Below are 21,558 nucleotides of genomic sequence, written 5' to 3'. Positions count from 1 at the left end.
GACGAATTTCCTTAGCTGCCTAAATTTTATGACTCACTGAAGTGTGACACGCTCTCTCCAGCAGCCAGAAACGGTATAAAAACCAAGCTAATAACTACATTATTGTGCTAGAGCTTCAAAATAGCAACAGCCATCTCTGAGATCCCATAATAATTAATTGCAGCCTTTCCTTTAGCTCAGGCAATAAGCCTACAGAAAGCTTCCAGCAGATGCTTCATTCCTCATACAGAGTAATGGGAACCATTTCCTCTCTCAGGAACACAGTGTGTAACCTTCCTGCTGTATAGCCTGGAAAAGTGTGGCACTTCTGCAGATACACTGGTGTCTCTCATCATGGATGACACCCTTAATCCGCAGAGTTTTTTAAAAGTAGTCAGCTACTAGAGTTTTTTAAAAGCCATCTAGTTACTATAGCAACAGAAACAACAGAACTTATGCCCATCTGGATCAATTAAGTTTTTGTGTGTAACTAAATGAGAATCAGAACAGGTGTTTGCGACATACACAGGAGTCAGTGGGGACAGGTTGTCCTTCTCGGGTCTTCTTAAACCATAACTGCAATGTAATGCATACACCTAAGCCAGCTTAGCAAAAATGAGGAAACATCATGTAGTCAATCAAGATCCCAGAGTCTCCAGGCCTCAGAGAACATGTGTCAAAGCCAGAATCACACAGTATGGTTGAAGGTTGGAAAGGACATCTAGAGGTCATTCAGTCCAATCCCCTGCTAAAGCAAGTTCCCCTCCATCAGGTCACACAGGAACATGTCCAGGTGGGTTTGGAAACCTCCAGAGGAGACTCCACACCCTCCCTGGGCAGCCTGTGCCAGGGCTTCCTCATCCTCCAGCTTGTGCCTGTTACCTGTTGTCTGGACACTGGGCGCTACAGAAAAAAAACACTGGCTCCATCCTCTTAACATTTGCCCTTTAGGTATTTGTAAATGTTGATGAGCTCCCCTCTCACTCTTCTCATCTCCAGACTAAACAGCCCCAGTTCTCACAGCCTTTCCTCTAGTCCCCTGAACATCTTGGTGGCCCTGTGCTGGACTCTCTCCAGAAGTTTTATATCACTCTTGAACTGGACAGCCCAGAACTGGACACAGATGAGGCCTTACCACGGCACACATCTTCATTAGTACCATTTGCAAAGGCAGCCAGGCTTGAGCTACTCCAGCCAAAAATACACATTCTGCAGTGGTTCTGCAGTCATTTATCCTGCATGCAATGCTGGGTTAAGTCAGTGCTAGGGCAGCTGGGGAGCCTGTTGTGAGAAGAAGAGCTTGCTTTTGTCCACATGCTGGAGTTGCAGGGTCCTACAAAGCTCATGGGAGTGCCACAGTCACCCAGGCCAGCAACTCCTGCAGCTTTTCCAACCCCAGTCTCTCTGTGGGGACAGTCAGTTGCACTTGCTAGTTCAGACAGTGCAAAAGGGACTTTAGCGGCTTGTATGGAGGGAAGTATGGAGGCCAACGCTTTAAGAGGTGCTGTCCTATGTAAAGGGCAACACCCATGCTTAAACAGGGGAAAAAAAGGGACATGCACTATGAATGAATGTCGCAGCAAATAACAATGACAGCTGTCTGCTCACAGAACGGAGAAACTGGGGCATTTCAGAGCAGGTTTCCAGTTCTATTCAGAAGCCAGAGAAAGAAATGCTTTGTATGTCTGCTGAAAAATAAAAAGAGGTCTATTCAGGTTTTTGATTTTGAAAGGGATCAAAGTGCCCTGCCTTATTTTCTGAAGTTTTTCTTCAGCTCTTGGTATCTTTACAGATCCAAGAAATATGCTCACCAGCGTTTCTTTGTATTACTAGGCACATTTTCGCTACTGTGGTACAGTGAAGGCGCTACACAGCAGGCTTGCAATAGAGAACACTGTGGTTTTTGCAGTAAGGCATGTGTGGGTTAGGAAAAGCAAACGATAGGTAAGGTTCCACAGAAGCCTTCACAGGATCACAAGATCCTATGGATTAAAGGATAATGCGAGCTGGAAGGTAACTCGGGACGTCTCTAGTCTCCTTCCCTGCTCAGAGTAGGGGCAGCTCTGAGGTCAGTCAGCACTGCTCAGGGCTTTATCTTGACTGGGCTTGAAAATCTCCAAGGACAGAAACTGCACAACCTGTCTAGCATCCTGCTCCACTGCCCTCAGGAAAAATCTTACAGCTAGTCTGAACTATTCCTTTTGTTTCAGCTTACGCCTGTTGTTTTTCATCATCCCACAATGTGTCACCATGAAGGGACAGCTTCACTCTCTCCATAACCTCCTTAGGGTAGGGAAAGGCTGCTGTTGGGGTTCCCCCAAAGCCTTCTCTTCTCAGGTTGAGCAAGCACAGTTCCCTCCCATAGCAGAGTTGCAGGCCCTCTGCTGAACTTACTCCAGTTTATCAAAGCTTTTCCTGTGTTAGGAGGTGTGTTGTCCAAAACTGTGCTGAGTAGGAAGCAATAATCAACCTCCCTCAACCTACAGGGTATTCTCCTTGTTAACACAGCCCAGGACAGTGTTGATCACCTTTGCTGCCAGGGCATGCTGCTGACTCACATTGAACTCACTGGCTACCAGGTCCTTTTCATCAAGAATTTTGAGAGGAATTAATACTTTCTTTAGTGAGTGCCTCTCTCTAGATTTTTTTCCAAAATTCCTTTTATCTCCCTTAAATGTCAGTTCAGGTTCCCCAAAAGTTTTCAGTTTCCAGTAACCAGCTTATTTAAATTCCTCTCTATTTCTCTGTTGATAATCACAAAAAAAAAACCCAACCCTAAACCCCAAGCAACATAAGGCAGTTAAGATCAATTCCAATTTCTTTTTATTTTCAGCTCTCAATGGAATCTTTCTACCACTGATCCTGCTCTAGCCCAGAAAGAAAACCTTTTTGAACAAGAAAAGTCAGGTCACCGGTTTAAGAATGGGTGTTGAACTGTCATGAGTACCTGAGCACAGATGACTTTCAATAGGCTCTCATGACACTTCTTGGTCATGGTGTGGCCCTGTTCAGATTTAGCTGGCTAAGCCACATATCAAACAAAGCTTTAAGGTCATTGCTGAGGGTGACTGTGTGATAGATTAGGAGAGATCTCTCTGCTGAGTCCAGGCTTCTCTGCCCGCCTCTCCCCAGCCCTACTGCCAATGCAGTCAGATCCCAGCAGGTGCTGGCAATATGTTAGCTGCTTTGCAGTAGAGTCAGTAAACACCATCTCCTCCAGAGCTCTTACTGACTTCACCATTGCTTGACATCTCTAGCATATCATCTCTTCCAGCATCTCATACTCCTCCCAGGTCAATATTCCCCTGCAAAACCTCTGAGCTAGCCCCTAGTAACTCAAGACAAGTGCAGACAGTTCCATGGCCTTATTAAACAGAAACACTTTCATGTTTTCCCTGTGATTTTCTTTATATAGGAGCTACATGCTCTTTTGCAAAGGCAATAAACCTGCTGTCTCAGTGTCATCCCCCACACTCACTCCAGAGCACCAACCCCAGGGAGGTGACAGCGTGTACCAGATCTGAAACTTAATTTTGGAAGCAGCTATCAAATATCATTAAAAAAGGCAAATCTCATGAAGCCACACAACAAATCATGAACCAAACTCCAATCTCAGTACAGTATTAGCATATCTGATCACACAGTGAGTCAAAATTACATGCTTTAAAAACACATGACTGAATTTGCTACCTGCCAGAAACTGTTGAGTGATCTGTTCAGTATAAAGCCCACAAACACTTCACTCCTGTGAACAATTTTAATTATCTCTAAGTAATAAAACTTGTTTAATAGCCACGTATCTTTCTCACCAGGGCTGTAGACTAAGGCCTGGATCCTGCCGTGTTATCTTTACCCTTTCCTAGCTGAGCAAAAAGGGTACAACTCAGTAGTCAGGTTTTTGTCTGCCAGTCTTTAAATTTAAACCTGACACCTCTCAGCTACTAGGAGTATATGGGTTATCCTCCACATTTTTTTGAACCCACATTTTGCATCACTGCTTTGGTAGTCTTAAAAATGTAACGCTTACAACCAGCTGTGAAAACAGTCATTTACTAAAGAACAGCCTGCTCAGAGGAAAAGCTGCGGTGCACTATAAATATGCTTGACTTTTTTTTCCCATTTGGGTGTCTGCAGCATTTGGGAAACCATGACTCTTGTGAGAACACGATGGTATTCCACTGTACTCTGTGAGCTTCCAGCTTACCCAAAATAACGTGGGAGCTAGGTCCTGCTTGGAGCTCAACAGAGACAGTCCTCAGTGCCAGCACAGTCTGAAGTGCTCAGCTATGGCACTGGTGCAGCACACTGGTGTTCTCATTTTAAATGAGAATCAAGATATTGCCTCAATTTGCAGTCAATCCCCCTGCTTTGTGCCACTTTTCATTAATATAATGCTCTAAGTGTGTTTAATTTTCTTCACTGCCAAAAAAACCCATGCCAAAAGAAAAACTTGGTCATCAGCAGTATGATGAAAAGGGAAACAGACTTGTAGCCTCCTTCTATGTGATGCATTATGGCAGCCTCCAGTCTTAATGCTATAAAGGACCTATTCCATGCACCACACCACCTCTCAAAGGCCATGCTCACTGAAGAACGTGCCAAGAGTTGCACTGAGATGGCTTATAACTGTCAAGAGTGCAGGAGCCTGTAATTTAGCACGAGTCACAAGTCCTCAGCATTTCTGAAAGCAAAGTAGCACATTGCTTTTGCACACCTAAGGTGAAGGGGCATTTGACAGAGAGCATGATCTGGGATTACTCTTGTCCCTAGCAAGAACCTGGCTGAGAGAGCCATATTGACAGACATTCTGCTGGGAAGCATGCTTTTGCTAACACAGAGTTTATGATGCTTTCAAAACTAAGAACTGTCCTACCAAGACATGCTGATACCAGCAAAAAACCCCAAAATAAACCAAAAACCAAAACCTTGCTAGAGTTTCTTGAATGGCATAAATGTGCCATTCTAGATGTGACTTCTAGAGAAGTCACATCTTTAACCAGCAAGGACTTTATGGCACATCTTTAAGGATGCATTCCATCCCTGGTCATTCACAATGAGAACACAAAAATCACAGGCAGCTAGGAAATCCTTTGAAAAGCCCCTTAGGCCACACAGGAGATTAGACCTCATAATTCTAAGGTAAAGAACAAAAGCAAGCGTTTTAAATAACCTTCTTTAAAATGTTTTTACATCCTCATTATGAACTTTAAGAAGACTTAATAAGCAACTTAGAAAGCCCTCTGTATATGTGAACTTTTCTTACAGATGAACAACTTATCTATACAAGGAATTGAAATACCAATGAATCCTTCTGGGAGGTTTCTTTAATTCAGTGGCAGGAGGTCCCTAGGTCTGTAATCATTAAAGCCCGATGAGTCACCTGATACACACCTTGCTTCTCAAACTCTTCAAAGAGATTCAGGCTGGTAATGCTTGGGCCAGTGAAGATGATGTAGTTCTTCCCAGAGGCGTTCTGACAGAGGCTTTTCGCCACCATACTGTGGAGCTGCGGTTTGTTCTTCAAAGCATCCAGCCCATCAGCACCACTCCCTTCTTTGAGATGGACATAAATCTTAAATGAGAAATGGTAAGAAAAGTCAGAAGGTCATAAGAAATCTAGAAGGACCAATTGCTAACATACTTACTCAGCTCAGTTGGAGATAAGGTGAGAATCAAGGCAGAAGATACTTTATAAAATGCTAACTAATCTAAGGTCTCTCTCAAGAAGCTGCTGCTTTAAAACCCCCTCAGGTTAGCTGGCACAGCTATTGATAAATACGGCGTCCTTCACCTCAGCTTAAGGGCTTCCTGAGGTTCTTGTCACTGTTGTGCAGTTTCAAGATTGTTTGCTTGGCAGGAAAAGACTACAGTCATAACTGAGATTACGTCTTATTACTGAATCTGCATAGGTTTCAATGCTGCCAGCAAAAGTAGAGCATAGGAACTTCAGCTTCAAAAAGGCATCTACGAGACGACCAGAAGAAAAGGGCCCATTAGCTCCACTGCAGCAAGGTTCAGATCTATTTCTGTTGGCAGCAATCATTAGGCTGCATCACAAGTGTGTATGCGGCCCCGTAAATGAGAGGAGCCAGCAACACACGTACCCATCCAGCCAGAACACCCTCATCAAACTCTTCAGGCACAGTGCTCGTTCTTAGATCCTTCAGTTGGATGATGACTTGGAGACACCCAACCAAGGAAGCAGAGTACAGCACAATATGCTGCTGTTAATAAGCAAGTGCCTGGCTCACTTGTAGCAGGCTGCAGTAACTTCAGCCTGTACCCTGCTACAGTGCAGTCCACATCACGATTCATTTCAAGAGAGTTGACACCCATCATCTGTAGGTGGACATATATGTTTCTGTTAGAGTGCAGGAACATTTACCCTTTCATAATGTGACTACAATTAACTGAACACAGTCCCACCAACTGAAGTTCACTGACTTAAAGCCATTGCTTCATTTCTACAACTGGTCCCTCCAGAAGAGGAGTCTTCCGGATTGTCATGCAGGAGGAGAAAACATGCAACCCTTCCTTTGTACACAAAGCCCCAATTTTATTTCAGTGACAGTATTTTACAAGCAAAACCTTCACCAAAGTTGGATACATATTAAAATCAACTAGGTGTCTGACCTTCAGCTTGTTATAAAAGCCACCAGAAATAACGTGCTGGAAAGAGAAATGAGAAGAAGCAGACACCGTGCTCAGTGACTCAAACAGTACTGTAACAACATGGAACTTACAAAGATTTAAAAACACACACAAATGCAAATCTTCTGAAAAATTTGCCCAGGTCTACCTTCATGACTTTGGCTCTGAAATACTCAAATCTTTTAGGAATCCTAGAAAATTCTGTATGTCAGAGAAAAAGCTGAAACTTGGTCACTCTGAGGGGAATTTTGCTTTGTTTGTTGGAGTGAGGTGTCCACAATACGCTTTTGTTAAACCATTCAGAAGAAGCAGCATTGCTTTCCTGTTTGTGTGTCTGCTTCTCTTACCAACACAATCCTTCCTCCAAAGGAAGTTCATTACAATACTCAGAAAGCAAAACATTTGCAGCAGCGCTCCCAGTAATTTATATCTCAATGATCTTAGAGGGGAACAAGATTAAACTGAACAGCTTCTCCCTATTTTAGATGGTGTATCTCCCAGCACTGGTATTCTAGGCATATTGATGTCATCCCAGCAATTCATGCATTGTGGGATATACTCTAGGAGTACGTTGTGTGTGAAATCTCTGAGAAATTAAACATTTGGATTTTGAAGGAATTGACGTCCTGCAGAACAAAGCTGGTGTAAGGGAAAGCACACACCAATCCCCCAAAGGATTACAGCACATATAGCACATATTAAAAGGAAGTCTTAAATATACATTCTTTATATTTAAAAAAAAAAAATCCATTTTTTGACAGAAACAGTTTCAGATGAGGACAAAGGCAGGAATGTTTGTAGACTCCCTGACTGTGTTCCCCTCACTTTTGAAAGCTGTCAGATTTGTGCCTTCCCCAGTGCTAAAGCTGAAGACCAACTTATTACGATAAGTCATTTAGGTTATTAATCAAGACTCAAGAGAGCAGCTTAACAGTGGAATGCATATAAAAGGCAGACTGTTTCAAATTTAGAGCAAAGGTATTTCATGATTATTGGCACTGAAACTAAGATTGGGTTACTAGGATGTCAGCACAGAGACCACACATCAAAACCCTTAGAATCTGCAGACAAGGCATTGGAGACAAAAGATGCAGACAGATTAGTTTTGACCTTGGATTAGCAGCTGAGTTGAAAAAAAAGCAGGAAACTTTAAGTCTAGGAAAGTATCCTACACCTTTCCTCTCCTATTGCAGTAAGTGTTAGTAAACCAAGGATGTCTCTTGCTCCATGCTCACAACGTACTCCCAGGGGATGAGATAGTCTACCAGTGAGCCAATTGGTCACTCACTGTGGGCTGGTTTGGGTCTGTAAGCAGACACTTTAAAGTGCGTGCCCACCATGCAACTCTCTACTGGGGTACCAATATTTTCCTACCAGAATGCTACATACTCCACAGGTTTTGTTAGCAGAGTTCCTTGTGCACCTGGCACCCATCTGTGCTCCCCACTATTTCAAGGGTCCTTGTAAAGGCCACCTCGTGATTCTCATCTCACCTTGCTCTGCTTACCTCTCCAGTGCCCTTTATCAAAAGATTCATACCCACTACTGAACTTTTCCTCCTCCTCTAATGTTAAATATCACCCCCTTTTTTTCTCCTTGGGGCATTTTATTGCCTATCCAAGTACAGTCTTTGTTTTTTTTGGCACAGTTTTTCTCGTTTTAGAGAATCATCAGTCAAAGCTTTATCATGCTCAGCTCTATCGGGAAGATGGACAATGGCAGCATAGTGTTGGAAGGCATTAGGGCTGCTGTGAAACAGCAGCTGAGTACAGATGACTGGCAAAGGCATAGCTTCAAATATGCTTGCAAGTGCCTAGGATCCCATCTGGTTTTTATTTTCCCCTCTCCAAGTCCTCTCATCCAGCTTATTTCATTCCATCTCAAATGATTAAGATCCCACAGCATTCCCCCTCACCATTCTGTAATGCATTAGAAGTGGTTTAACCCTTAGCAGTCTGCAGAAAAAGCAGAGTTGCCAGAAACTGGCTGCAAGACCTTCACAGACAGTCAGAAGCTACTCCCTAAAAATGTTTGTTAAGCTCTTCACCGGAGCTTCTGTTTCACCCTGTGACAGCATTAGAGCTTTGTGCTCTTTCCACGTGCTCCAATGGCAAAACAGTGTCAGAAGAATACGCTCAACAACTGCTGCTGGACAACAGATGGAGATGCTGGCAGCAACACTCTCCACTTCTGTAGGTGGCACTCAAAGCAATGTTCCCCAAATATCTGCAGAGATCACTTATACTGTGTATCTTTTTCTAGTGGCTATTGATCCCTTTGTTTTCCAGAACAAAATGGGATAACTTCTATAGACGTAATATCATTTATGTTAAGAGATAACTACAGGCTGAAGGTCTTTACTCAGCATTGCTGAGACGGAGAAGGAACCTTCTCTAGTCACCCTTCAATTCTTCTCTTACCAGAATAGCTACATGGGCAATTCTGTCATCTTTCTATCTACTGCAGCACTACTGCACCAGATACTTTTAATCCAATGCTTTAGCCTCATACGTACAATATCAGCTCTTTCTTCTCACACTGTTTAACTCATCCCTCAAACCCTCCTCTCATCTGCCTTCAGTCTCCACGCAGCAGCCGAACAGTCTCTCTCTGGGTGAAGACCATACTGAGCTCTTCTAAATCAAGAAAAAGAGTGTAAACTGTTCTGGAAAGACCATTTGCCTACACAGAGGCACTCAGAAAAGACATCACATTTTAGAGCACGAGATTTCACATGTTGACAGATGACAGGCAAGTCAATCGTGTTATTCAGAAACTCAAAGCAAGTATGCTCGGCTAGAAGCAGAATGCTGGAGAGAGTGGTACCAGAGGAAGGAAGGTCTCAGAGCAGACATCTATGCTACAAGCCAATAGGAATCTCCTTGCTCTGTGCTTGCAATTTACCTTATGGAAAATTCATGTGAAGAAGGTTTGCAAGGTCTCCCTAGAAACAGGGTAAAAAAACCAAAGCACTTACGAACAAAAGCTGCATCTTGACTGCCCTAGAAACTAAAATATTGGCAATTCTGCTCATATTCAAAGTTCAGATAGCAAAATGAAAGCACTTGTGAACAGCTCATCCCAAATACTCCACATTCATACATAATTGAAACACCCCAGGGTACAATTCTCAAATGAAACAGATGACATTTGGAAGAAAAAAAAGAAAAAAAAGGCAGAGGTAGTAAAAAACTGGAGGAAGATTTTGAAGGCAACATTGTGCAAAATATCTCACAAAGGGCAGACCCTAAACAACCACAAAACAGAAGCCAAGATTTTAGATGGCATAGTTATAAAAGCAAGAGAACAAAGAATGTTACTGTCATATTTTTTGGATCTTGAATAGCTATTGAAAAAATAACTTTATTTTTCTACAGACTCCATAGCTAAATACACAACTACTTATTCCTAGCACCATTCTCTAGATTCTGCCTGTCTTCCCTCCTCATTCTAAACCCCATCTCTAACCGTTGCTGTTACCATTGCTGCTGGGAGACCCTTCACTCCAGTACCACTCCAAACCTGCAGCCCATTTTCCTCCCTTCTTTTAATGCCCTCATCCAGCTCTTAGGTCTAGCTCTTCCTCATCAGCTGTGGGTACCATTGATGCTGCTCTTACTGAGACCAGATCTTTTCATTGGTTTGAGCCTCTCCTCATTATTTTCCTACTCCTCTAAAGGCTACTTGGAAAATATCATGCAAGGGACATGCAGCTTTCCCAATCTGTTCCCCACTAGCTCTTGGATACCCTACAAAACTGTTTCCTTGGTCCATCTCTCTTCTCCCTGTGCCTCTTATTTTGAATCATTTCAATCTGCATGAACATACAGATCTAGCTACCATCTTTGTGCTGAGGACTGGCATAGCCATGTTTTATCTGCACATGTTCTTCAAAGTTCCTAATAAGATCTTCATAACACTGGCAGAAAGATGCTGATAGAATTGGTAATACAAGCCCAGTATGGCTTAAAATAAAGCTCTTTGTTTTTCTTCCTGTGATATTCCTCTTCCCTGTGATTTCTTACCACTGAGGACACTATGATATCGTAAATGTATGGTGGACCAGCAACCTGTGAATCACCAAATGCAGATTTGTCCCTGTAGCTTCTCCAAAGCCAGCCACACCTATGTCAAATGGATTTATTATCTTTAACACCTTCATGATAATCAAGGATTTCCTATTCTTTCAAGCACCTGAGAACTGCCTGGCTCTCGTTGCAGTCACTGCAGTCATCCTTCTTTCCTTTGGCCTTACTTAAATGTATCTTGACATTCAGACAGTGACCTGCCACCAGAGATCCCTTGCCTCACCCTTTGCTTTGACCATGTCAGTCTTCGGCCAGTTCCCTCTTCATTTAAGTAGGGCTGGAAAATGGAGACAGGCCTTTGAGGTTTAGCCCTCCCTATTGAGCTCCTCCTACACCTCCTCTTCAGCATACTGATTCCTGTCTGCATCTGACCTGTGGAGCCAGGCATCCAAGCACTGATGCCAAACAGGGCCACGTTTGCTTCTTTCCATGCTGTCCTTCTCCTGCCTGTTTGGAAATCCACACTAATCTCTTTCCTTTTGCTCTTCCATACCTTTCTTAGAAAGGATGCAAGCCCCACAATGCAATGGCTAATCTAGGTGTTGGTGCCTGTTAATCTAAGTTGTCTCTTAATGCTGCTTTGTCTGTCTCCTTCTGTGTAACTGGCATCCCAGCTCTGGTCCATGATTGAGGCCTCACTCTGATGCCACATAATTGCACAATATTTGCTCAGTTTTTCTAAGAAAATCACTGCTGAGCTGTGAGAAGGTGTGTAAGGAAGGATATGTAAGCGGGAAAGTATAGAAATGAAGCCAACATGATCAGGAGTGCTGTAACTGTTGAGCTACATGTAGTAGCTGGAGAAGGAAAATACTTACATAAAAAGGGTATAAAATCCTATGATAAACCCAGGAGATGATGATTCGGTAACATCAAGGACCCAGTTCATTTCCAGAGAGCAACAAGACTGATGACCACCTGGCCCATGCAGGTTCACTGGGAGCAGCGAGTAAACTGTTGCCCAGCAGTGTGTTGGTCCCAGCTCTCTGCTGTGTGTACTAGTCAGCAAACATTGCTCTACACATCCTGCTTGCTGTCTCCTTGGGCAGCTGAAAGGTGCCCACACTACACTGACTGACTGTGGGAGGCTTATATCTCCATCTTGCATTTAGATGCTAAACTTGCTAGGGCAAGGATTGTCTTTTTGTTCTGCATACAGCACCCAGCACAAAGGGACAGGATAGTGAGAGATGTTCCTATGGCAAGACTATGAAGTGAGGAAGAGAGGAGGCTGTGGTGCTTTTATCCTCCTTCCCCAGGCAGAACCGCACTGAGATCAGCTACAGAAAGGAGACAACCACACAGGTCGTTTTATCATCAGAAACTCCAAGCACCACAGACAGGAACAAAAAAATAACCTTCATTCCTGCCTGCAAATAGACACTAGGACTGCGTGTAAACTCTGGGAAAGATCTTTGCATCAGGTGACATTTAGATGTTTGTTTTTTCCCGTTCAGCTAGAAAGACGGTCAGACTGTGAACTCCACAGAAATGAGTGGGGCTCACCCACCACACATCCACAAAACTACCTTCCTACTCAATACCAGTCTGCAAGAGGATAATTGACTTTTAGCTGAGATCTGAGATTCTCAGATGCTGACAATACAGAACTGTATGCATTAAAAAGCCAGTGCCTGGTGGGAGCCAGAGGAAGAAAGCAGACAGGATTTTCCAGCCCCTAGTCACTGACAAATGAAGATGATCAGATTTCTTGGGATCTCCCTCCAGCCAAAGCCTGACCTTGAGAACCTCCTCAAAGCAGCCACTACATCTGCGCATTTCAGATGCAACTGTGCCAGCAACAGAGGAATTATCAGGGCACTGTTTAAAGAAACCCAAGGGCTCAGACTAATCTCTAAACAGAACTTAAACAGGCCGAAATACCAACATTTCTGAGCAGCTTTATTAAACAAAGGCACAGATGGCTAACTCTCCCGCAACTCCGACCTTGAAAACAAAACTCACTTCAGGCTTCTTTGTCCCTCCTTTGCCCAGTGACTGAATGCACTTACGCAGCATGTTGAGAAATTACAAATTCTTTGGGGCACCATCTCAGTTTCCCTAAATTCTGGAAGTGATTTCTTACTCTGCAAAATCAACAGGGCTATGAATTATTCGAGTTGACTGTGCTTATCCTGTTTGAAATCAAGAATGAACTACAATATTCACTACAAAAACATGATGTTTACATGTGATTTGAGCTTTTTTGCTGCAACTGAGAGCTCTGCCACTGATCTGCAGAGTGATCTCAGACATCTTCCTTCACTGAGACTGCTGCTCTTCAGGGAGAGAGCCATTTCTTACCACCTCGTGCAGGGGCCACCCTGATCCAGGTTGCACTCTTTAAGTACAGCTGAATGATCAAAATATTGATCATTTAGTAATGTGGGAAGACTCAAGCTGCAGAGACACGGTCCTTTTAATCTGTTCTGACACATCAGTTCTTGGAGATAAACAGTAGAAGGTGGAAACTCAAATTCAGTCCTAGCACAAGGATCTAAAGGACTTAATAAATTTGATCAACATGTTTCACAGGGATATTAGAGAAAATGAAATGCACTATTGCAGCAACTTTCTGCCAGTGAATAAATGCAAGAGCAGAGCTCATATAGTTGGGGGGTGGGAAGGGAGTGTGGGAAGAGAAGAGTGTCCAGAATAACACAGAGAACAAATTTCATCCCAAGGAATAGGAAAGGATACACACATCCATAAAGTCATCTCTTCTCCACCATGATATTACTTTTTTTAATGCAAATAATTAGGTTGATGAGCTAATTCCATTACTGCCTGTCACAGTGATTTATGTTGCCTGGCTGTCCCTTTGCAGTGCTCTCTAACTTCTACAAACTGCATTCCATTTCGCTGATTGATGGCTCCTTGGGTCAGGGACTATCTTTAGGGTTACGTTTGTGCCATGGGTCTGTGGTTCAGGATAGGGCACTATGGGAACAGCTCATCCTGCCTGACTTCCCGTGGGCTTCAGTGAATGACACTAGCTTCCCATGTTTACTCCTCCTTCTGCAAAATCACATAATCACAGAATGGTAGGGGTTGGAAGGGACCTTTAGAGATCATCTAGTCCAAGCGCCCTGCAGAAGCAGGTTCACCTAGATCAGGTCACATAGGAACATGTCCAGGCGGGTCCTGAAGACCTCCAAAGAAGGTGACTCCACAACCCCTCTGGGCAGCCTGTGCCAGGGCTCCCTCTCCTCAACAGTGAAATAGTTTTTTTCTTATATTTAAGTGGAATTTTTTGTGTTCCAGCTTCATCCCATTACCCCTTGTCCTGTTGCTAGCTACAGTAGAAAAAAGGGATGTCCCAACCTCCTGACACCCACCCTTTAGATATTTGTAAATATTAATAAGATCTCCCCTCAGTCTCCCCTTCTCCAGACTAAACAGCCCCAGTTCCCGCAGCCTTTCCTCGAATGAAAGATGTTCCAGTCCCCTGATCATCTTGGTGGCCCTGTGCTGGACTCTCTCCAGCACTTCCCTGTCCCTCTTGAGCTGAGGAGCCCAGAACTGGACACAGAACTCCAGATGAGGCCTCACCAGGACAGAGTAGAGGGGGAGCAGAACCTCCCTTGACCTGCTGGCCACACTCTTCTTGATGCATCCCAGGATGCCATTGGCCTTCTTGGCCACGAGGGCAAGAAATGACAAGAAAACTTTCTTGTGCAGGAGAAGCTATGCAGGGAGTAGACACCACTTAGTTAACAGTTACTCATGACCATGTTCATTCCTTATTAGCCACACAAGAAAAGGAAAGAGAGAACATTATGTATCCTACTGGGATAAAATAGTTATATCTGATCAGATATTTGGGAACTCTCGAGAGTTTTTGATAACCTCTATTGCTATATCTAAAATGAAAGAGTCCTGCCAATCACATTTATGAACATTTTTATAAGCAAGTGTTCCAGACTTTTTGAGAGAAAAAAAGAAATAACTGGCACAACTAGAGTTTTGATTTAAATAGGATGGCTTACTCAGCAAATACTCTAAGAAAGAAAGAAACATTTCTAAGCTGCTGTGATCCCTGAAACTGCAATCATGACATTAAAATGCTGATTTGAAAGGGGTCTTAGTGGTAACTTATATGTAGGGAATATATAGGGAAATGAAGAAAGCAACGAGAGGATGAATTAGACAGGGATACCTGAGGTCCTGGAAGCAGAGTTTGCTGTTCTCATTGAATCAGAAAGAAAGAAACAAGAAAGTCCAAGTCCTCTCTGGCAGTAGCAGCTGCTGCTGCCTTTACATCCAGCATCAATGATGGGTGAAAAGGGCAGTTTTGTTGCCTGCTTTGCACAAGTCATCTCTCCTGGAGTCGTTTTAACCCTCTGAAAGGCTTTGTTCATGTTCCCAGCTGCTGTAGATACATATTTACTTTTTTTGAATGGTGTGTCCTTCCTACGTGCTCCCACATGGCCAGCTGACTGCAAAAAGATACTCAGCAAGAAAGCTAGTAACTGCAACAAGATACTTTGCTTAAGAAATTCCAAAGCAGAGATACGATCTGAAATTGTGAATCCATCTTAGAATCAAGACTTAACTGTCAAGGCAGAGTCAAGGTATCTGTATTACAGAAGAATGAAAGGTAGTATTTTTTAAAATATACATATATATATGCACACACACGTTATTTATGTTACACATATATAAACCCATGCACTTTCTTTTATCTACAAACAATACTTGTTTTTTATGCCACTTATGTTCCATGAATGGCTTATTGGGCTGTATTTTTAACCAAATAGCATTCATTTAAAAAGCAAAGGACGAGCCACCAAACACAAATATTTACACATGCTCAAAAAAATGATTCAGAGTTTTGTTCATGAGAACAAGTAGACAAAGCAATTTAACGAGTCACACAGCTAAAACTCCTACCAGTGTTTAGAAGCCATATGCCAAGCTATTCTGTAAACACTGATGCCAGTTTTACATTAGGAAAACACATGAAATCTTTTCCTCAAAGGAAAGGCAGGTAAGTGGAAAAACAGGGATGTCCTCAAATTTATATTTTTTTAACATCAGGCTCATCATTCAGGTTTAGAGGACCTTGCTTTGGGCCAGAAGCATCACAGATCTCTTGAGGTTCCTTCCATTCCAGAGAGCCTGTCATATGTAGCTCATTTTCCCTCTCCTGCCTGGGCTGCCTCACCTATTTATAGATAAGATATTGTTCAGACTTTTGAATAAGCCTGATTTATGAAGTGTTTATAGTCATGTTCCAGAAGGATGGAGCCAAGCTCTTCTCAGTGATGTGCAATGATAGGACAAGGGGCAATGAGAACAAGCTGGAACATAAGAGGTTCCAAAGAAACACAAGGGAAAACTTCCTTGTTCAGGTGATGGAGCACTGCAATGGGCTGCCCAGATGGGTTGTGGAGTCTCCTTCTCTGGGGACATTCAGACCCTACCTGGACAAGTTCCTGTGTGACCTACTCTAGGTGGTCCTGCCCTGGCAGAGAGGTTGGACTAGATGAACTTTTGAGGTCCCTTCCAACCCTCAGGATTCTGTGACCTCAGTGTCATCATGTGGAAATTATGAGGGAGGGGATTCACTCAGACAACATTACAGAATTCCTACATACTTCCAAGTGGCTGCTGTAAGGATTTTTCTGACAGCAGACATGTGATAGACACAAAAGTCCTTAACTATCAGGCAACAAGTCCTTCCTTTATGATGGCAGTTTCTCCAGAGATGAAGGGGAAGGTGTGCACATGAAGGAGGAAAGCATTGAATTTTCTTCTTGTTTAGATCAATTCTCTCCATACATTAAGCACAAGGAAAAAACTCACCTCTGTTTTAATACAGTAAATAAAACAACCAACCACTGAACATGTGCTTTGGATTCTGCAGTTTCCCTCATAAGTGAACACAGCATTTCAAGCACAGCATAGTTGAAGATCCACATCCTCTCAGACTAAGGTTTTCCATTTTAGCATGAATGTTCATGTTCCTGTATATTCTTTTTCACCCTTCCCTAAAGGTCCTCTCACCCAATCATTTTAGCACGATGATAATTACAGCCAAGTCATGGAATGAAAATAGAAGATGGCTGGTAAGATGATCCTGGATGTCATTTGGACGCAAGCAAAGCATGAGTATCTAATTCATTATGAGAGCAGGAGGATTAGGGCAGTGCTGAGCATCTATTCTGTTTAATTTAACATTCCATTAATCTCCTCTCTCAATGGAGAAGACTGGAGTGCAACGTAATTATAGCTCAGAATCTGAAACCTCTGGAATGTCTGAAGACTTATTAGTTTGGCAGCAGTTGGCTGGGGGGGAGCAGGCAAAACAGGTCAGCAAGCTTTGTGTTCACTGTACTCATTACACTCCAGCAATAAACCGTGTGTGGGACTGGTGGAGTTCACCTTGGGGATTAAAGATGTTGCCTCTGTGTAGCAACTGACTTTCCAAAACCCTTGAGAGCAGAAATTTCCAAGGATGCTTCACAAGGTGAATCTATTTTGTATCAGAATAAACAACCACTTTAAAACCTGGATGGAAGATGTATGATCCTAATTTTCTGTTCAGAGGGAAGACTATTGTTAAAAATGCAAAGCTCTGTTCCTAGCGAGCCTCTTTCCTTTCATAGCTACTCAAACAGTCGCAGTGATCCACAGATCAAATTTTACTGTGAACGAATGCTGAATGGCAGCAAACCTACAGGCCCTGCAGTCTTGATGTGCTCAGCGTGAGCAGGCACGTGAGCGTGCACACCCTAACTGCACCTCCGAGCCTCTGCTGTGGAACATACAGGACACCACATTTTGCAGAGAAGCTCTTGGAAAACAGAAATATCAGAAATATCTGCCTGTCTCACTCCTAGGTATCAAAGTAAATGGTCAGAGTTTTCAAGAGCTCTCAAAACACACCAGCAATTGGGGATGGTGAGAATTTTATTAGTTGTCCCCAATGCTTTACAATCCTGAAAACAAGCCCTTAAACACATCTTCCACCCAAGCCTGTATCTCACCTTGAAGTCACAACAGATTTTGTTTCTTCAGTAGAGAAGCAGAGGCGTGAAACGAGGTGTAATAGGAAACCCTGCTAATGTGTTTCTCATAGAAAAATAGACATCTTAATAACATATTGATTTAGTCTATTAGACACTGCTGGCTATCACAGATGTAGTGTTATATTTACAGAGAGAAGCTGACATTAAAAATGACAGAAGTCACAGTACCTAGACATTTAGATAAACTTAGGATGTACAGACAGACAGACCTTTTAACTCCGTTTCAATTTAATTAGCTGAGGGCTGGCAGTCAGATGGATAGTATTAGAGACAGGCACTCCTAGTTAAATCATACAGCAAACAGAACATCAGAACTTGTCATCACTGTCTGTTGGATCTAGTATCTGCAGGAGTCAAAGGTCTGCTGCATTCAGATTGTAGCCCTCATTAAGGCAGTGAAGAGAAGTAGCTAGCACCTTTGGTCCCACAATACATTTAAGGGTCTGCTGAAACTGAATTGAGGCATTTGAAGAGGTAAAACCCACCTGGCAGATAAAACCAGTGGACGAGCACTGCCGAACCCAGAGACTGAATTTCCTCTTTTTCCTCTTGCGCAGCTCCCTCTCCGTGCACGTGGCAATGAAAACAGGATCCTCGTCAATCAGGGGTTCATGTAGTACCTGCAATTGGCAAAATAAAAAGGCAAGGAGGAGAAACAGAAGAGTACATGATGGGTTAAAAAAATGATGCTATAAATTCTTCCAGGGAAACAGAACCCTTGCATTGTGCTGGTGCATATCATGTCGGACAAAGGAAGAAAAACACTTTTCTTCAATGCTACCACCCAGCAAAAACTAAAGTCTGGCCAGGCACACTCCCCTGGTGATGGCTGCTCTACATGTGGTTTGCAAATGCTGCAAGGCATGGCTCTCACTTCTCATTATCAGCTACAGTTTAATATCCCTCCAAAATGAGGTCAGGGATGGGAGGAGGGTATTGTTAGTAGCCTCCTCCAAATCTCATCATCAGCTTCACCTTGTTTTGCAGAATGTCTTCCCCCCAAAACATCCCCTACAGTATGTTGTAAGGTGCACTCCTTGATTACACCAAAGGAAAACACAGCAAAGAGGCAGAGAAGTTATGGGAGAGAAAGATATTCTCTGCTGCCACTTAAGGTCATGATGAAGACACAGAAAACATTTTTCATGGTGGCAGCAGCTTCAGGAGAGACTCTCATGCCTCAGGAGCTGAAAAACCTGACAAAAGAAGACAGAAGATAAAGAACCAGAGGCAGGAATAGAAAAAGACAAAGCAGACTGAAACAAGTAATAAAAGTCTGTGAAAGTGAAGCAATTTCTTCATTCTGCAGTCAGATGATGTAAGTGGTTCCCTGTTCCTCACAGCTGTTTTGTTACACTTCTCTCCATTGATTCTGTAGAAAAGTCATTATGTTTTACACTACAGAATCCACCTATAGAAAAGCATTGCTACTTCCTTGCAGCTCACAGGTAACTGCACAACATCCGTATTCTTGACTGCACGGTGAGTTGTCTAGCTGGTCACTTATGAGAGTACAAATGCTTGGAAACTGTTGAAAAGTCTCAGTTGACAAATGCTGATCAAATTCAGACATCTAAATCAGTGCAAGTCACTGCAAGCTCCCCTCCTAGTACACAAGGGGAAAGCAGTCCCACGAGGCCACAATTCACAACCTTTTAAAGACACTTGCAAATTTAGTATCCCAGTGACCATCATCCCAGGAGACAGGCTCAGAGACAGGTATCCACAATGCAGAGGATTATGGATCACCCTCAGAATGAGCCTTTCCACATCTGCTACTTTTGTGCACATCTGCACGGAGTCAGTGGCGGAAATGAGAACAAAGCTGCATTAGATCTGGGAGCGAGGCTCACAGGAGAGATGAGGCAGTTAAACAGTTAAGCACCAGTGAGGAGCAGCTGCTGGCCTCCTGAATACAAGACAGTTGTTGAATATCACTCTGTCATCCCAAAATAGGCAGCCGTGCCCTCCCCACACCGTGGCGGCCACACGCTTTCATTTCTACACACTCCACTTCTTAACAGCTCATAAAACATTCACGGGACCATCTGAAAGCACTCTTGTGAAATATTCAAATTATACACCAAAATGCAGATGCCAGTAAGGAAAGCTGCACACAAAGCTATTTGTTCTTAAAGCTGCAGCTGCTCTGTTTCCCCACTGGAGCCAAATTCTCTTCCTCTCTCAAGGCCCACACTCTTCAATTCAGAAGGTCACCTGGGGCATTGCATGATTCTATTTCAGGGAATTCTGACAGGGCTTTGCAAAGACTAAATATGTCCTTATTTGCTTTTGCCTTTCTGCCTCTTCCATGCAGTGGGGAGGACCACATCCCCTGGGATGGGCATGGATACACTAGTAAGAATTCCTCAAGCTTCTGGAAAGGCCCTCTTACCTACCAGATCCCACTGAGTGTGGTGGTTCAACTGTTTTGATCTCCCCTGCTGTAGGGGGGAGAGCCGCAGAAAGAAAAGGATGTGTAAGCATCACTTGAGGACATTTTTTAACCTCTGTTATTAGCTTAGCTCCCTCCTCTGCACCACAGCAGCAGTTCTACTGCATCTTGCCTACCTTTTGCAGTCTTTCTGCCTTATAAGACTCAGCAAGAGCCTGTCAGCCTTAAATTTAGAAAGTAAGTCTGAATTTCAAAAACCTCTCCCCATCTTCCTCTTCTCTCTGCCCACACTCAGCCCTGCCTTATCCTAGGACCCAGAGCTTTCCCTTCTTTATCCCATTTTGAATGTTTAAGTCATTCCCACTTCTCCATAAGAAGACTAACGCTCCACCAAAGTCCCTACAAAACTGCTGGGAAGAGGGAACGAAAACAGAAACAGTGCAGGGAAAGATTTGCTGTTGCAAAGAAGAAATGTGGACAGGCAAAGAAAATTAAATGAAAACCCTGGAGTTTGCTCTTGCTTCTTCCAGAAGAGGGTGGGTGTGGAGATAAGTGTTGTCACCCCTCCATATGTAACCACAGCTGTAAAGGACTGTGTGAGCAAGGCACTGTACGGGCTGTGCCTGCTGTTGGAACAGCTGTTCCCCATCTCGTTTTCAAAAGGGCCAATTTGTTGTTTCTGGCACTGACATTGGTTTTCTCATGACACAAGTTAGCCCTGTTGCCATTGCTCAGTCCTATTAGTTTTTTCACCCTCCTCCATTCTCAGTCGCATTGCTCCTCCTGTAATCTCAATTGCACCTCTGCCAAATCCCTGTGCAAAGCGATATTTGCTCCTTCCCTGTTCCCCATTCTTGCTATTACTGCAAGACCCGCTTTTCCAGGACTGAGCTTACTGCCCCCTCTGGCATATTCTTTCCTGCTTCTCATCCTCCTAGATAAACATCTACTTTCAGGCTTAATTGACTCCTACACATATTTCTAGCTGCCTCTTCACCATCATTGACTCATTACTCAAGCCTCCCCTCTTCTTATTCTGCTTCCTTTGATGCAAGGTATCTTCATAGAAATTATCTTCATTTTCAGGCCTAAGCAGCTCCTCATGTCGTTGCTCTAGTCCTCCACAGCTATGTCATTGGTTTGGATTTTTCCTCTTCTTTACAGTCATGCTCATCCCTGCTAGATCTTCTTGCCAAGCTTTCACTCTTATTTTTCCCTTCAAGTGTTGGGAGTCACATTTTGGAGTCTTGCCTCTCCAGCAACTGCTCCATCTCACACCATTTTTTCTTCACCGAACAAAACCACTGTCAGAATTATCTTTCTTCTCCATTTTAGATCATCTCCAAAGCTCTTTCCACTCTACTGTTCCACCCATCCTGCTCTCACCACAGCCTAAACAGGCTTGTAGGCA

The 21,558-nt window shown here is 43.3% G+C and overlaps 1 protein-coding gene across 1 annotated transcript in view; it reads right to left on the bottom strand.

Moving 5' to 3' along the window:
• PGBD5 (piggyBac transposable element derived 5) overlaps positions 1–21,558 on the bottom strand; it is a 74,620-nt gene that overhangs the window by 18,365 nt on the left and 34,697 nt on the right. Inside the window, exons 3-4 of the mRNA XM_061990950.1 lie at positions 18,238–18,372; positions 5,371–5,551 (exon numbers count right to left, since the gene is read on the bottom strand). Coding sequence (XP_061846934.1) covers positions 5,371–5,551; positions 18,238–18,372 — 316 coding nt within the window. The remainder of the gene's footprint in view (positions 1–5,370; positions 5,552–18,237; positions 18,373–21,558) is intronic.

The sequence above is a fragment of the Colius striatus genome, chromosome 2, assembly GCF_028858725.1.
Source record: "Colius striatus isolate bColStr4 chromosome 2, bColStr4.1.hap1, whole genome shotgun sequence".
In the NCBI taxonomy this organism is placed as follows: domain Eukaryota; kingdom Metazoa; phylum Chordata; class Aves; order Coliiformes; family Coliidae; genus Colius; species Colius striatus.
This window is presented reverse-complemented; position numbering and strand designations above follow the sequence as displayed.